Here is a 17,472-nt window from a genome sequence, read left to right as displayed (position 1 = left end):
ACAATTTGTATTAAATATAACTCATGATATTTATGTATTTATGTATATATTTATTTTAATATCTTTTCATGTTATTTAGGAGAAGCATCAAGTACAATAAGTTTACAAAATGGGTTTTCTCTGCATTCGTCTTTGATCTTCGCTTAGCAAGTTTTTCTAGTAGATGGACTTATGGTCTTATTGTTATTACAATGGATAAATATAAAATCCTGTGGGCTTTTTCACAAGGACACACTCACACGTTAATGGAAATTTTAAATTACAGACATCGACCGATACGTACATGATTACAGTTTATAACTAGAAGCGTACTATGGAGCGCGAATGAAGGGTCTGGGCCTACAAGTGTCTATAATGGTTATAATGCTAAATGTATTAACTGTAGAGCTTGACTTGTTTGGCGGTGCGGTGGGGCACCAGGAGGATCGTTTATGAAATCTCAGTGGGACTACGAGGGTCTAGTTATCCAAAAAGTTCACACTTAAGCAATCTACAGGTATCCGTGGCCAGCCACCTCGGCGGGAATGAAGCCCTCACGTCCGTCCCGCGTCCGGACATAGAACCACTGACGTTGGTCCTTGGACTCCCGGCAGTCGCACAACGTCACAATCTCCCCCTTGTGCACAGCGATGCTCTCCGTGATGTAGTCCGTGCTGATAGCGACTAGAGTTTGCCGCTGGCCCACCTCATCCTGCTGTTGCTGTCGGAGAAGTCTGAGCGACTCGGCCTGACTCTTGGCCGGCTTGTATGGTGGCAGGGGGACCGTTTGCGGATGCTGATGGGGATGAGGATGCAGATGCTGGCCGTTCTGGCCGTTGGTGATGTATGAGGAGACGTTCGAGAGGCGTCGCGTGGGCTGCGACTGGTGAAGATGGGAGACAGGTGGCGCCTTTGAATTGGAATGCGACTGTTTGGTCGCCGACTTCTGCTGCAGGGTCACATATTCGTCCTGGGAGGCCGCGCTCCTGGCTGAAACAGATCCGGAAGTAACGTTCCGCGTAGAGCGCAGCTGGGCGTAGGCCTTCTCCACCAGACGCGGCTTGGATGCCGCTCTCAAGTACAGCTTATCCACCTGTTGTTCTCCGTAGAGGGAACTGGCCGTGCTACCGCTCTTGTTGTTGTTATTGCTGTGGTGCTGGTTGTTGTTGTTGTTAATGGTGGTGCTACTGATCTTCAGCAGATCATCCTGAGCAGGCTTAGTACTACGTGGCGTGCGAGCACCGTCCGATCGAGTGCCTCCCCGTAAACGGATCTCCTTCTCGGAATCGGTCATGTTTCCACAAGGTCGGGGAAACACGTCCGCATTGGTCTCCCAGCAGGGGGTGTTTCTGGAGGACCCATTCCTAGCCTGTTGAGGCAGAATACCCAAGGGTAAACAGCAGGCGTAGCCCACATATCCTTCCTCGGCGTGCGGCGTCTGGACGTACAGCCAGTTCTGGTTCTTGAACACTGCATTCACCACCATGCCCAGAGGCAGGGGGATCTCCAGCTGGTAGCCACCAGGGCGTGTTTGGTAGAGTGTGCTAGCCGTTGCCAGGACCACCGGGATGTTTCCCGGCGTAGCCAGGGAACAGCGTGAGAGGAACTCGTCGACGTTATGGATCTCGTAGCCAAAGCGTTGCACTCGATTGCGATCCCGGCGCTTGCGGTGGCGATGCCTCCGCTGCTGCTGTGGTTGTTGAGCGGCACCTGTGGTTCCGCCTCCGCTGGTCGCTCCCCCTCCTCCCTCCGAGGCTGCAACCAAGCTGGGCTCCGAGTAGGAGGTGCACTTCAGCGACTCCGCTCCTGTGACCGATCCTCTGGTCTCACTAGCCTGGGATCGTGCTTGCTGGAGTCGGGAGGCCAGCTTTTTGCGGATCTCGTTCCTCTTCCTGGCGAGGAGTAGGGCTTCGCTGTGGCCATCACTCCGGGGCGCCCTCTGGGGAGTGCACACGAAGAGCAATTCTTTGGTGGATGCGGCGGTGGCCACAGGGGCCCCCGCAGAAGGACCATTTCTGGACACGTCCAGCAGGTTCTGGTTGCTGAAGAACTTCTGGTTGGTCAGATGACCGTTTGGAGGGGCCTGGTGGGCGGTGGGCGTGGTGGCATAGCCATTGAGCGGTTCTCCGCCGCCAGGCAACTGTTTGACTCTGTACCGCTTCTTGGAGACATCCAGCTGAGTCGGAACCGGCTCGGTTCTGGCTGGCAGTAAAAGTTTCTCGGCGGGTTGCTTTTCCACCGCATCTGTGGAGGGCTCCTTCTGTGGCGTCGCAGGACTTGCCGGTGTCTGTGCCTGCTGCTGAGTCTGTTGTTGCTGCTGTTCTCGGAGCACCCAGGTCAATGAAATGCGCGGACGGCGGAGGCTCAGGTTCTGACCCATCGCCAGTTGGGGAGTGCTCTTGGCCCGCCCGGCGGCGACTAATGGAAGAAGCTCGTCGATCTCCACATAGTCTGAGCTGTACTCAACGCTCTCCGGCTCTAGAGGAGCCGGTGGCGGTGGAGTGGCCGTAAAATTTCCCACCGAACTTGAACTACTGCCGTTGGGTTGCTGAAGAATCAGGGAACAGGCGTGCAGTAGGTCCGGACAATAGGCATCTGAAAAATAGTAACTGTTGCATAAACCATTCTGACCATTCTGTTCTGTGGAGTACTCACCTCTCAATCCTCGTCTGCGTCGTTGTCGGCGTCTGTGCCCACTGCCACCGCTGCTCGATTCGGAGCTGCTGGATCCGGAGCTGCTAGAGCTATCTGTGCTGGACGCAAATCTTAGCTGCTGTTGCTGCTGCTGCAAGTCCCGGAGGCGGCGCCGCCGTCGCGCCTGCTGGCGTGCTTCTAACTCAGCGGCCGATGGATGCACCGGCAATGGTACTGGACGGGCAACGACTTCGACCACTCCTTGGCGGGGTCGCTCTGTGTAGCTGGGAGGCGGGGTTAGCGGCAGGAGGCTGGGGTAGGGAGGGTACTGAGGAGGCGGCGGTATGAGGAGCCCTCTCCGGACAGATTCCTCGAGCACGTAGTCGTTCTCCTGGGCCTGCGGCTCTACTGTTCGGGAACCTTCAAGCCCCAGGGGCAGGCCATCTTCTGGAGAGGAAGCTGGGGAGCCAGTCTCCTGGCGGTATGCGGGTAAAGGTGTGGAAACTGTTGATAGAAAATAATAAAAATTAAATGAATAGTTTTTATTAAAGGTATTATAATAGAATCTTTAACTATTTTACTCATTCAACTAACTTTTTATTTATAATTTAATTACAGTTTAATTCGACTTTCTAAAACAGAAAGATTTACAGTTTCTATATCCTCTTGTTGTAGATTCTTTTACCAGCTTTTAATGAACCAAGTCCAACAGAAACCCAACCACTCTTCCGTTGGCATGTAAGGCCAGCTCAGACTTCACATGGCTATAAAAATTCCAATTATATTAAAGATTCTTTCGAATCAAAAACAATAACGTGGTTTGTCGCTCCGGCTAGAGATTAGCCCACCATGCCCTCGTCCCGAACCATAAAGACCAGAAAGCCCCGATAACGACACCTGAAGCAGCAACACCCACATTGGGGGAGCATCGAATATTTAAAATATTTGCCAATATAAATGTCAGGAGCTGGCGGAGATCGGAGCTTGGGGGACTAGTTTGTGGCCTCCTTCATATGCGGCTATCAAGGCCAAGATCAGTCGGCTCCAAATGGCAAGGCGAAGGTGAAGACACCCGGGCGAAGATGAAAAACTACACAGCGAAAAGAAGCCCCATGTTGGACTATGGTTTCGGCTTATTGGGGTATTAACGGCGATTTTGTTACCAAAAAAGTATTCCAAGTGTACGATGCTGGCGGAGAGCGAAAAAAGGATTTACGCAGACCGAGAGGAGCGTGGCCAATAAAATTCCAAACTGATATGCTCAATGGCAACAACGTGCCACAAGTGAGTAGTAAAATGTCGAAACGTGACGGTATTTCAAAATACCGAATATTGGATTGAGCCAATACGGCCAGAGTCAGTAGTCCCTGCTCTTTCACTTCTCCATCCAGCCATCTCTTTCGCTTTTTAGCACATTTGCACAACGTTCAATGAAAAAAGAAACCATCAACGGAGGAGGGGCGAACCTCAAGTATAAACGAGGCTTGTACACTCTCACAAAAATTATGGCCAGAGAAACTGCAATTACGCGCTAACAAATTGTGACATCAAAACATGGCCACGAGGAATGCAATAAACTTATGGCTTCGGAAATAAGTCTAGGTATGATTGATCCAGTTTTCAACATAGAACATAAATGGATATTTATTTAAAGCTTGAGTGATGATATATTTAAAGAAATTTTACTTTAAACTACTTAGAGTGAGACGATCTGTTCTCTAAGATCATAACAAAGCCCTGATGACCTGCAGAAAGAACAAGGCCCTGAGCTCTGAGCACCGTTTCTGAAATCCAACTACAACGGCAGCAATGCGACTTTAACGACCTTTGTGAGGGGGGCCCCAGTTGAGAGAGGAGTAGGTTAAGGTGGAGTCGGACTTGGGCTCAGAGATGGAGTTGCACTTGGAGCTTGAGGAGTCGCAGGCGGACGGATCTGTCAGTCCGATGGTGGGTTGTGTTGCCCCGGCCCTTATCAAAAAGGTTGAAGCGCAGAGATCGTGCGAGGATTACATGGGGTGTGACGACAGACCGGCTCAAAGTCATTCACTCAGCTCCGACTCGACCAACTCGAGGCTCTAGCTGCAGCATCGACTCCAACTCCAGCTTGATCGTGATGCTGTGGCCTTTAATGGCCACTACGTGAGACGTGATCTCCTTCTGGCACACTTAAAAAACCGAATCGTTTAGTTTCCCAAGGAATGCAACACTGAATAATCCAATAATGGTATATAGTCCATTTTTTTTAGTGCACCTGAACCGCAACTAAGCGGGACAGGGCGCGATTGAAGGCGTGCCTGACCAAGGGGCAGATGGGTCAGCTGGGGCCGCTTGAGGCACCAAGAAAACGAAAGTGTTGCTCCGGGTCGGCAGACCTCTAATTAAACGCAGACGGCTGCCAAATTAGCTAATGACAACATTGTGCCGGAACCGGCGACTGAAACTGCAACAGGAATAGCAATCAGCCCCAGCAACATGCAACTGCTGCTGCAACATCGAAAACGCATTGCACAAATCACAAATCCAAAGCTGCAACGACTGCCCAAAAATGGACAACACTCTGACAAATTTGTTTTGCAACTTGTTGGCCCGCCTGGTGCTGCAAATATGGTCGCTCCACACCAATCCGCCCAACATAAGCTGAACATGGCCAGTGGCCACTGGGGCATTCATGTCTATATCCACGGACCACGTTCCCGGTGACGAGAGCCAGTCAGTCAAAGCCGCCGCACCGATGTCAGTCGCCTCTAGCTCCGGTCTCTGGTCTCCAGTCTCCGGACTCTGGACCCTGGTGACTGGTGCCTAGTCTCTAGACTCCGGACACCAGTCTACACCATTGGTAGGAGCTGTTGGCCTGGCCCAGTGCGACTTTGGTGATAATAATTCAATCGAGAAAAATGTCCAAGCGTGCAAATCGGTCAATTGATTTGTGTCTGGGCTGGCGGCTGAATAAGGCGTTTGGAATTGATTGCTGATGCATGTGATTAACTGCCACGGCAGATCAACTCTAGAGTCATAAACATTATTGATTTGATTTGCTATTAATTAAAGAAAGACCTCACATTCTATAGCTTCTAAAAGACCGATGTGCCAAAACTAGAGTGTGGGAACTTACAATGAAATCGGATCCAAGTCAGGGTTACTGGCACCGAGCACCTGAGGAACTCTAGGTATTTTCAATCAAGCTAGAGATTAACGCTAACCTCAGCTCCGGACTTTGGATGGCCGTCTTGCCAAATCATCTCCCTCTTTGCGTCTACCTCAGACTTCTCCTCCCAGGGATCCTCCATAGATGCTGCACAATCGATAACTGTCTTGGTCGGCGTTTCGCGCACGTCCCTCGCATATATCTTAAATGGCAGCCGCAGATAAGACGCACTAATAAGATAAAAACATTTTAATTGCCACTAAACATGGCAGCGCCATGAAAAGACCACTCTCTCCTCCCTCTAATCCCCCCCAGCTTTACAGCCTTAGCTCCAACTCCATCACCATGTCTGTCTCCGATGGCTCAGCTTCGGGCCAGACAACTGTAAAACGGCAACAGCACCACTCTGTCCAGCTAAATCGTTGTCGCTGCTAATGGGTTAACAAAACGCCACACACAACAATATAAATAAGACTCTGATTTCGTTAAGATTTAATTAAAATTGTGTTCCGATCTGCTCCCAGTCTCCCCTCCGCTGAGGTGGCAAACAAATTAAAATGCTTCTGGCGCGATCGTCAAATCTTTCACGACCCGCCCAGACACAGGGTCATTAAGCTGACCAGCCTGGACACCGGACCGGACACCCAAAAGCCCACCGCCCCGAGCAGGCCGTAAAAGACAGAAAGCTTGCTTGATTGTTGGGTAGTCAATAAAGCTACTGTAATTTTCTTTGAGCCAGCTTAGGGCAGATGAAACTAATAGAGCAGAGTCCTAAACTAGTAGATATTGACAGGACTTTACGACTAAAGACCCTTTAAATATAGCCCAAAGCGATTGCAATATCTTTGCTAACAATCATCGAACTCTCAAGTGGCATACTTTAACTGATTTGTAATTCGATTTTGTATCTGTCTTTAGCACAATCTAGAAGGAACGCTTTTCCTAATTTTCTTTACAATTTTCTGGACTACCCCCTTTAAAAATTTGGTTATTTCATGAAGATGCCAATATGGCCCACAGGGATGATATATCTTTGCCAATAATTATCCGATTCACCAGCGGAATATTTGTGGATATTGGTGATCGATTTGGGGATCAATTCTCCAACAATCTGCATCTAAACTACAAAATAGCCATTCGTGCTAAAAAACTTAAGCTCCTGGCTGTCTGGCGATTAAATGTCCAATTGCTTCAGGGAGGCCATAAAAGCCAGAAAAAGGTTGATTGTTTATCAGTTAGTTAGAATAGGCAGCAGGCATTGATGTTCTGCAAGCCAATTTGTGGCTAGAAAAGGCCTATCGACCTAAAGCAAAGGCTTAAACTTAAGCCTTGGATTCTTAAGCGAAATAAGTGGACGTCATTTCGCCATTAAGAGGAAAATCAGCGTCAAAATATGACCTTTTTTAGATTTTTCACCAAAAAGTATAGATGAAAGTTTAGAATAGGATCTAGTGGTCAAATTGGGGCTTCAAACTAAAGTCAAGATTCAAAGAAACAGGCTGACTTATAAGTTGATACTGGCCATCGTGTTTACTTCTCTTGCCAACACGTTTGGCTTTTCCGAAGACTGGCAGTTCCTGTTGACAAGCTGTGGATACGATGCCTGCCACTGCACAGCCATTAATTGGCTAATTTATGTTGAGAATAATTTACACAAATTTCAGTTTTTAGCTCTTCAATTAGCCCGGATCATGTTGCTAGACGAAGTGTGCTCAAGTCGGGTTTTATGTATTTTTGATGGGCTCTTGAGCTCTTGGGTGGTCAAGACATTTCGACTTCTTCAATAGGTGTGATTCCCAAACGCGATCAAAAGTGAATTAAGCATCATTTTATCGGCCTCAAGGAGCAGCCCTTTAAGGCCGGAAAATGGAGACTGGGTTGCGGAGAATGCGGTTTCTGGCCAGGGCAATAAAATTAAACGTTTGTTAGCTGTGGGTTTTGTTTTTGACTTGGTGCGTGTTTTTAAGCGGTTTTAAATATTTATGAGCCCATTTGGAGCCGGGCTGCTTAGGCCGCACAGAAATATCATTTTATGGCATTAATAAATTTAAATGTTGCGGTTCGGCTGTTGAACACGAAAATGTTTCTGAGGTGCGGAAATGAAAGTGCTTTATCCAGGTGAGAGGAACCTAGGCTCTAGTGAGGCAAGGATGTTACGGAAGAATAGCATTAAATGATTAAGGAAGTTAAGAAATAACTATGAAAAAATAGTTTCTTTTCTTTTTCCTTAGACTATATCTAGTCGAATTCAATTTTTCAATTTTTCTTCACTTAAGAAATGAACAAGAAAGTCTTATCGTCCTGCTTGACAACTTTTTGTACTTCTTTCCTATCTGACAGTCTTGCTTTTCACTTGAAATAACCACAAATTCAAATACCACAAGGGCAGCTAAGTCCTGTCGTGTCCTGCCCTGGGCAGAATATCTATGAATAGTCAAACAATCGCCAGAAAGTGCGTTTTTATGACTCGATGGTCCACTTGAAGCTTTGGCCGTATGGGAATTGAAATACACTGCCAGAAACAAACTAGAAAACTAGATTTCGGCTTCGAAACTTCTAGCAAGTTATAACAACTCAGCGCTTTCTTTGCGTATTGAAGTCGAAATCAAGTTAGTGAAAGACAAATGTGCCTTCGGTCTCTGGCAGAGTCCTGGTGCCAGTTCCAGTGCCAGGCGTCAAGATAAGCGTCAAAGGACATGCCTCCATAAAAAGCCATGAATTTCTAGTGGGAGTGGAAACCGGGGTGACTGTTTTCGCCCAAAAAAGGGGAACATCAAAGCGAAAAAAGCAATAAGTCCTGCGGGCGGAATGTAAATTGAAATGCACGATGGAAAAGAGTGAAGGGGGGATAGCGGGGGGCTGCAAGAACTTTGAACCCGAAAGTGAAACCCAAAGCCGAATCCGGAACACAAATCCGGATGTGGATTCCGGATTCCGGATTCCGGACCTAGCTCAACCAAAGTCGGAAAGGGAAGCACGCGGCACGCACTTTGATTTGCTGGCCAAGATCCTGGAGGTCCTGATGAACCTGTTTGTGGGGCCAAAGCATGGCAAAGAAATGGAGAGCTTTTCAAGCAGATGGAGCAAGTGCACTTTGGCCTCTCCAGCAAATATGTCTTCAAGTGCCATTCCCTCAATCGCAATGGCAAATCCCGAACGAGGACTCCCGAACGAATCGGAGTCACAGTGGCAGGAGTAGCGCTACGTATTCCTTTGTCTCCCTTTGATATGCCGCGTGCTTTATTAAAAATTTCCAGCTTGCGAAGGTCCCTTTGGGGACATTGTTATAAATTCCTTTGGCTGAAAAATGTGAAAAATGCCCCATGTAAATTATTTCTGCGTCATTTTTCCACCAAAAGAGCTCCCGAATCTCCTCCCGACGCGGCTTTTATTGTGCATGATAAATTTTTATTGTAATTGGCTGTTGATTTATGGGCCATGGAGCCGGGAATTGGGAATCTCGGACCCGGACTCTGGTTTAGCCGGATGATAACAAGTGCCAGATAAACGATTCTCTTTCAATTTGCCATTAATTAGGAGAGACAGCCTCCCATGGAGATGAAGACTCCTCCTATGGATGTGGAGGCCTCTCAAATTCAAATGGCCGAGGCATAAAATAAAAACTAATCGCGGCCTTACAGAAATCATCTATGAAATTGCGCTCACTGATGCGTAACCTGCTTCGGCTCCTCCTCCTTCTCCATTCGATGGGCTTAGCCCACCCAGCAGGAAGTGCAAGTCTCTGGGCACATAGCAAGAAAGGAGCACAAAAAGACCCAAATCCCAACTGGAGGCTGTGCTCATTGTTTGTTAGATGCTCCAGCAGTCAAACACCATAAAACTTTATGAACCCACCGAGCTGAATCCACCTTCATCTTTGGGCTTCGCAGCTCCCGCTCCGGCTCCAGCCCAGAAGTGGCAGATTTTTTAATGCCTTGCGAAAGATTTCATGGTAATTTCGCCGGGTTATAACAATTTACAAATTATGTAATCGAAATTTATTGCCTTCTTCTCCTCCTTATCAGACTGCTCCCCGAGGGCCGTTTCTGGCAGCTCCTCTTCGCTGGGCCACCATCTTCTCTTGAGCTCGGACAGGCACAGGTGGCCTTGATGGCCAGACCGCTTGATATGCGCTACATTTGACTCCCGGCCAGAGCGGCTTGGAACGAAAGACGGTGGCTAACGTGGTCACTAAGGAGTAGACCGCAATGTATAAGGAAAATATGGTTCCAGATCGGCAAAAGTTCGCATTGAAAATGTTCCTTACGATAGAGAAAGAATTTTTCTAGAACTGCTACAATAGCTTTCCCAGCCGGACACCTCCAATTGAGTTACACTAATTCCCTACCCGAAGCCTGTCCACTGCCATAAGTTTCCACCTGTGCGGCAAAGTGGCAGTGGCTTAGGAAGTTTCCCGCAGATAAATGGCAATTTGTTCGCATTAACCCGGCGCCCCCCTATAACCAATTCAGAGCATAGAACCGTGACCCATTAGTTACGGCACTTTCCAAACAAACTCCAATAATGCAGCCATTAAATGCCAACTATTCTGCCATCAAGTACTTTAGTTTGACATAAATGTCGACCGGATGGCGAAACTTTTGCCGCTGCCACAAATCTGAGAGAGCCACCCCTTCCCAAGTGACCACCCACGCACCGCCCAGGCCCAGCCAGGCAATCCAACAGGATCAGTGGGCTGTGTCCTGCGAGAGCTTATGTTGCAGCTTTAATTAACGCCAGGTTTTGTGACTGCTGTTTGGCCAACAGGTGCGGAAAGTTTTGGACCAGCCCCTGTACTCCAGTGTCCCCTTTCCCTTCTACCTCCGGAAATAAACTCGAAAAAATAAATTTCGACTCTGAGCTTGAATGTAAAAATCAGAAGAACAACTATAAACTATTGAAATAAAATTCTAAAATATAAAAACCAAATAAAAACCCAGTTAAGCCTTTATTCATAATTAATGAAAGTTTCCTAATATCGGCTCAGTGCATCCATTTTGATTCCCCAGCCCAGTGTATTTTTATTTAATTTAGAGTCGCGCATTGCCGGCCTGGCCCGGCCAGGACTTTCATGTTGTAATTTCCTCAAATTTACGAGTTTGCTTAGCCGGATACGGGTTGGGATAGTGCAGGACGACGAGTTCTCGCAGGACGCGTCGAATGGCCTGTGGGGGGTGGCTTGTATTTTCGGGGCAAGGGCAACGCTGGCAGGATTTACGACTCGGCTTGGTTGGGTTAGTTTCACTGCCTTTCCTGTGTTGACTGTGTTTTCTGTTCTCTGCTCCGCTGCGGCTTGTTAGCGCCTCGACTCGCATTTTATTAGCAGCATCCTGCCACTCCCACTGCCACCCAGTGCCCAGCCCCCACTTATCCTGCCCAGCCAGATTGCTGTAAATGAGCAACTTTTTGCCCTTACACCCAGAACGGCGGGTGGGTGTGCGGGTTTTTTGGTAATTTCGCATGCAGTTTATGGCTAGGCACAACAGCGAAAGCTCCGGGTGGGGGTCCTTTGGCCCATGCATCTGTAAAGGAGCTCCCTGCATACACACACCCTCATACAAAAACACCCACGAATCCCCTTTTCGACACCCTCGGCTCACAGGTTGATGACGCCGCTTATAAAAGTTGATCAAAATTATTACTACACCCGGGCAGTAGTTTTGGGCGAAGGAGAATATCCAGAGGGGACCTCTAAGTTGGCCAGCCGTAGCTTTTAATACTCTTTCTTTAATCCAAGGAAAATAATAATAATTTAATAAAAATTAGTTTTTTTAGTAGTATTCTTTAATTAGACATTAACTAAGTACTTAGTAGTTAGATACTTTAAAGGTCATCCCACCTGGCTAAGTAGGCGGATTCCTTATACCCTGCCAGGACATAAAAAACCAAAGGGCTGAAGGTGGAAAAGGGCAGCCCAACGTACTTGCTGTTGTTAAAGGTCCTGAGCTGGGTACTTGAGCATCCTCCTTCGGTACACAAGCTTGGTTTTTGGGACAATTAGAGTGGGCCATTGCCATAAAGTTATAGGATTCATGGAGCACGTTTTCCACAACGCATTTCGGAGCTTACTTATTACTGCAGTTTATCTGCCGGGCCGGAGAAGGGCCAAACTTTCTGGCCACGTTTCATTAGCCCGGCTATGGCATATGGCTATGGACTTCTGCTTCCTTTCAGTTGCCAAGTTTGCTTTTTACGAGTGCACATTCTGGGCGCGATATTAAATCCATATAATGGGGCAAACGCATGGGGATTGCAGGATATAACATATGCACAAAGTTTCGGTTACGGATGCTGAGTAATAAGCAAAGATTTGATGATGGGAGGAGGCTTATTAATAACCATAAAGTAGTCATGACGGCCCACTGAGACTATTGCCATTTCAATTTTAATTGAATTACTAAGGAAAGCAATAAAAGTTTATTTATTCAGTGAGTAGGAAAATTGTAAAATAATTATTTTAATATAAACAAGAAATTTATAAATTTTCTTATATACATTATATAAATAATTCATGTATGTATGCTCCCGTAACACCATCACTTGCCATTTTCTGTCTAATGGTCTGTTACGCATACGCCCCGTAAACTAGGTGAGCCATTGTCCAACATATCGGTGTGATAATGCAATCGATCGCCACCACTGTCTAATAAACTGAAAACTCTGGCCTCTCGCCTGCTTGTCAGGTAATTAATTAATAATGTTAAGTGCAAAACACGCGCGAATCTATCCACCTTACTATGTCTTTTCCGCATTTCCCGCCATTGCATAAAATGTTGAACAAAGCACCGGCGGATTAGATTAACTTTTGGGTATTGGGTTTTATGATGGGAGGATGGAAGGCTCCGCATCGGATCGCATGGAATGAGATGGAACTCGACCGGCTCTTTTTTATGCGGTGGCGTATGTGAGATTCCAGCGGCTGGACTGAATGGTGATTCCGATTCGTCAGCTCCCAGAGCCAGACACCAAGCCACCGCTTCCGACTCGGGAGCAGGGTGGAAGTGGTGAAAATTGTTTTGTTGGTGTAAAATAAACGGATCGCTCCACTGAGCAGCAGCCGCGCCCAAAGTTTGAGGTACACTCTAAAAAATATTTGTTAATTGTTAAAGTTAAGTTGTAGTACAAGTGGCTTAAGATTGGGGTTTATTTCGTTCAAGATTCGGGTAGCCCTCCTTCCCTTATGTATTTAATTTCAAAATAAAATAGAGTATAACTTTTTTATGACTATTTTTTTAAGTGATTATTTTATTAATTTTTTACTGTACTATGAACAACAAGCCGTAAGGAATAATTAGATGCACGTAACTCTGAAGCCAATATGGTGGGGGGGCTGCTGGAGCTGCACATGCAAATTTTGCTGCTCCGTGGAGGCTGAGGCTCAGTGGCAGCAATGCAATCGACACCGCCAATGAAGATAATGATGGATTAGTGGAAAGAGGGACAAGTGGGGGGAGGCTGGCCCATAGTAGTGTGCCACATGGAGCGGCCATGGTGCACTGAACTTGATTACCGCATCCATATAAAAGCCACATCGATGCCAGCCGGCCCCCACAGTATTGAAAGCGAACGCGAGCCACACGGTATTTGGTATTCGGTATTGAGTGGTCAGAGTGGACAACCTAAAGGATTAATTAAAGGACCTGCTTATTCACGGACTCACAGAATGGCCAATGTGAGTAAACAGTGGGAAGATACATAAAGAGCTTGGCCTCCAATAGTGTCCTAAATGTTTGTGATTTAAACATTGAAAATGTAATTCCTCCCAAAAAATAGGACTCCCCTCGATGTCAATCTCTGCCCGGCTACCTCATCGCAATAATGTTGCTTCTGACAGCGACAGGAATCCAGACAAGGCGCCTCTCCCATCGCCGTCTTATCATCCACGTGCCGGTCAAGGTGAAGACCCATCATCACACGCACACCGTCTACAAAGTACTCCACGGCTCTGGTGGAGGAGGCGGTGTGAAACAAACTGTCTACAAAGTGCTCGGCTTTTCCACACACGGCGGCGGAGGGGGCATGACCAAGGGTACCGGAGGAGGAGGTGGCGGCCACGGGAGCTACGACATGGGAGGAATGGGCCACGGCGAAATCACGTACGAGGACATGCACGGTTGCGAAAGTGGAAAGGTGATGCCAGCGGGAAGGGACATGATTTTCAATCATTACTCGCGACACGGCTCCGGACTGGAGTCCGAGGACTACGCCGAGGACGACGACTTCATAGACCTTAGGGATGGCTGGTTGTGAATAAAGACATTGCCGATTAATTATAAAATTCCTGAAGAGATCCTTGAAGGGGATACCCCCTTCTGATTACATTTGCATTTGCAGACGACATTCCAGTTGCCCAAAACTTGGAAGTTGTGTCTTTCTCTTCCCGAATCTGCCATCCGCCATCCGCAATCCGCACTTGTATTGTTTAATTAGAAAACATTGGCAGCGATTGGGAGGCGGTTGGCTGGGCGGGATTCCTGGCGGGATGGAGTCGCGCACTTGAGGAAAACTCAAAGTATTTGCATAGCTCTCCACTTCAGCATGCGGCATATTTTAGTGGACAATTAAAAGAAGCGAGTGTCAATGCTTGAGTGGAGTGGACAGTGAGGCGATGAGGGCTGGGTGGCCAGACTTGTTACTTTGTAAGTTTCGAGGAGAAGTGGTTTTGATTTTGGAAGTATAAGTGCCTTTGTGAAAGGCTCACTTTAGCCTTTAATCAAATTTAAAGACAAACTGAGCTCATTTTTCCAACAGCATTTCAAATCAGGTTTCAGAAATAGTATCCTTTCCCAAATAGCCATTGATCAATCAGCTTTATCGCTGCCAGAGAGTCCCACCAAACTAGAGCATCCGATTGCCATCAGTTGGACATAAGGCAGATTGATCACCGCCCGCCCGGGCTCTGGCAGATGCCTCAAATAAAGATAAACCCGATTAAGGCGAGCCCCCCTCCCGGACATGGATGCACAACCAGGTAAACACAGGTGCCGCAGTTCGCTGAGCGCAGAATAATTTGCGTGTAATTGAAGGCGACAGCGCGTCACGGGTCGGATGATAAATGCGTCTGTCCGTCTCCTCCAGCTACTCCGAGGGGAGTAGCCGCACAAAACCCGATCTGATCGCGACGGGTGGTCACTGCTGGCTGCCCAGTGGTGTCGCACTTTCGGCTGGCGCCAACTACTCCTGCTCCTCCTTACGGATGGGGGCTATTTAAAGGCATTTATCTGTAATGACATTTAAGGCCAGCGATATAAATCGCGGGTGCAACATTGTTGCAACGAAGCGAATGAAAATCGTACACGTGCCTCGCCAACGAATAAAGTTGTTCGACGTGAGCCACGTCCAATCTATGTGGCAGGCACGTGGGACAGGCTCACAATCACTGCCACTGCACACGAGAAAAACTAGAGAAAATATATTATCTTATCATTAGGTTCATAATACATACTAATAGAGATCTTCAGGCTGTTTAGATATATCATTCCCATGTGTCTTAAACAGCTTGATGTTAGTCCGTCAATTTGGAATTTAGGCAATTCCATTTTTTTTTCTCTAAATGAGCCACTGAGCTGCTTATGTCCGACGATGACGAGTTGAGTCCACCAGAGCTTTGTCCATCAGAAATAGTCCCAGTGCCAGTACCATCCTCGTACCAGACTGTCAGTCTGCCTGCCTGTCGTCTCCTGGCTTTATTGGATACGTTAAGCCTCTGCACATATTTGCATCCTGGCTGGACGAATGCCTGACGGCAACAAAGCGTAAAACGATTTGGCCAAAACCAAATAGGCAGTCAGCCCAGCCCGGTCCGGTCCAGTTCGGACCATGTACGGGATTATCGGACGGGGCTGGGTATTTGGCTATTTGTGTATTCGAAAGTTACCTTTACAATATATGCGGTGCTCTGGCAAATGCCTCCAAATGCTAAATACATTTTGGGCAGTTTCCTGGCATTTGATTTGCTTTTCGCTTTTGGCCTGCGGTCTATGGTAAATAAATGTATTGATTTTGGCAAATGGCTTTTCCACGGCTTCAAAAATGGCACTCAACTTCGGTTCGAAATTGGAACATTTAAATCTTCCAAACTAAGCTAATAGTGGTGGGTTTTATACAAAAGGTTTCTTTTAAACCAAAGGCTATATTTTAAGTAATAATTATTCGATTGAGAGAAATAATCTTAGTAGGGCCCATTTTTCAACGAAATTCAAGTCCCCTATTGATAGGATTCAACTCGTAAAAACTTTTCCCTATTTTGTAATACTTTCTCCATCGTCGTGTCGGTTTTTACCCACTTTCCCCCTTTAACAGACTTGTTTACCCTCTGTCTAGCCTTTGATTTTTCATTTTCTGCCACAATTTTTGGCCATTTGGCTGTTTGCTTAATTGGTTTCATTAGGGAAATATTCGGTTTTCAAGTCCCCACCCTAGACCACCTCAACTGTTGTCCACTTACCGTCCTTCCTCTTTGCAGAACGTAGGATGCCAAAAAAACGACGTTCCTGGAACGACGCACCTGAAAAGCACCAAGAAAAAAAGGGAAAAGTTAGAAAAAAGTTTGGCAGCAACTTGGTCTAAAACGAAAACTTTAAGGTGGGAAAGTTTTTGAAAGGAAAGGGAGGTGTCAGGTGGCAGTGGTGATGGTGGTGGTGGTGGCCAGGAGCCAGTTACACGTGTCGCAGGACCAACAACCAGGCGGCATAATTTCCACTGAGTGACAACTAAATAAATAGAAGAGAGTGCGAACAAGGATGCAAGGATCAAGGCAGGGCGACGACGATGAGGGGCAGATGGCAAAGTTTCAGATGCGGGCAGCCACTCAGTCTGGGGCACTAATTTTAACACCATTAATTTGCGAGGCAGGAGCAAGGAGCCAGGCAGGACCGACATGCTACTGCTTCTGCTTCGAAGATAGAACAGAGAATTTTAAATGAAATGGACACAAGTTTTATTGAATTGATAGGGGCTGGGAGGAAGGCCACGGAAACGAAACGAAACGGGTGCCAATGCCACTGAGCTCAAGCCGGAAACGGAAACGCATTACTCTGCTCCTTTGAGCGAATGCTCCTTTGGCTCCTTGGGCCGCTCTTGTTGTTTGTGGGTCCCGCACTTTGCCCCACACGTTTACACGCAAGCTCTGGGTGTCTGAGAGGGTGTACACTGGGCACTGGGAAAAATACTGGCAAGTTTGGTGTTTAAACTACTTTGCCCACATTTGAAGTTAATAAAATATATATTTCAGTGGAAGTCCTGGTGGTCTGAGGTCCTGCCACCAATCAAAAAGAAGCGGCAGCCAAGCAGAAGTAGAAGTTGTGGCAAAGTTTTTGATTTCATGATATATTTATGGGCATCCGCTGCCACTTCGGGCTCCATCCAATTCCTTTGAGTAATAAACTTGGGCCCGAAAGCCCTCTGCTCTTCCTGTCTCGAAGGATCTTTTTGCTGGCCGCCTTTAACTAGAAGTTATTAATTTACTTTACTTTCAATACCCCCCGAACTTCCACTTTAAAGCAGCATTTGCTGCAGGATTATTGCGCATACGTAGAGTTGGCGGCAAGGACCTTGCGGTCACGTACCGAGCCCGCTAACACAGATAACCATCGTTGGGAATTTATTTGAATGCCTGGTTGCGTGGTCCAGTTTTGGGCTCAGGGCTCAGGGCACTTCGGGGCCCATATTTTTGAAATTTTCATCCACTCGACTGGCCGCAATTTGCGCACCGA

The 17,472-nt window shown here is 47.2% G+C and overlaps 2 protein-coding genes across 3 annotated transcripts in view; one reads left to right on the top strand and one right to left on the bottom strand.

Moving 5' to 3' along the window:
* Positions 1-54: 54 nt before the first annotated feature.
* Positions 55-17,472, bottom strand: part of LOC108120830 (uncharacterized) — a 39,089-nt gene continuing 21,671 nt past the window's right edge. Inside the window, exons 2-4 of one of the 2 annotated variants that reach the window (XM_017234660.3) lie at positions 16,206-16,265; positions 2,635-3,117; positions 55-2,574 (exon numbers count right to left, since the gene is read on the bottom strand). In XM_017234660.3, the coding sequence (XP_017090149.2) occupies positions 491-2,574; positions 2,635-3,117; positions 16,206-16,265 (2,627 nt within the window). In that variant the 3' untranslated portion in view covers positions 55-490. The remainder of the gene's footprint in view (positions 2,575-2,634; positions 3,118-16,205; positions 16,266-17,472) is intronic. The other variant, XM_017234662.3, reaches the window with a different exon arrangement.
* On the top strand, positions 13,347-14,008 carry LOC108120615 (uncharacterized). Its single transcript, XM_017234358.3, has 2 exons — positions 13,347-13,430; positions 13,532-14,008. Exons 1-2 carry the CDS (start codon positions 13,422-13,424, stop codon positions 14,006-14,008), a joined length of 486 nt encoding a protein of 161 aa, XP_017089847.2. The 5' UTR covers positions 13,347-13,421.

The sequence above is a fragment of the Drosophila bipectinata genome, chromosome 3L (genome assembly GCF_030179905.1).
Source record: "Drosophila bipectinata strain 14024-0381.07 chromosome 3L, DbipHiC1v2, whole genome shotgun sequence".
Lineage (NCBI taxonomy): Eukaryota > Metazoa > Arthropoda > Insecta > Diptera > Drosophilidae > Drosophila > Drosophila bipectinata.
The sequence above is the reverse complement of the archived record's forward strand: the minus strand, read 5'-3'. Positions and strand labels throughout refer to the sequence as shown.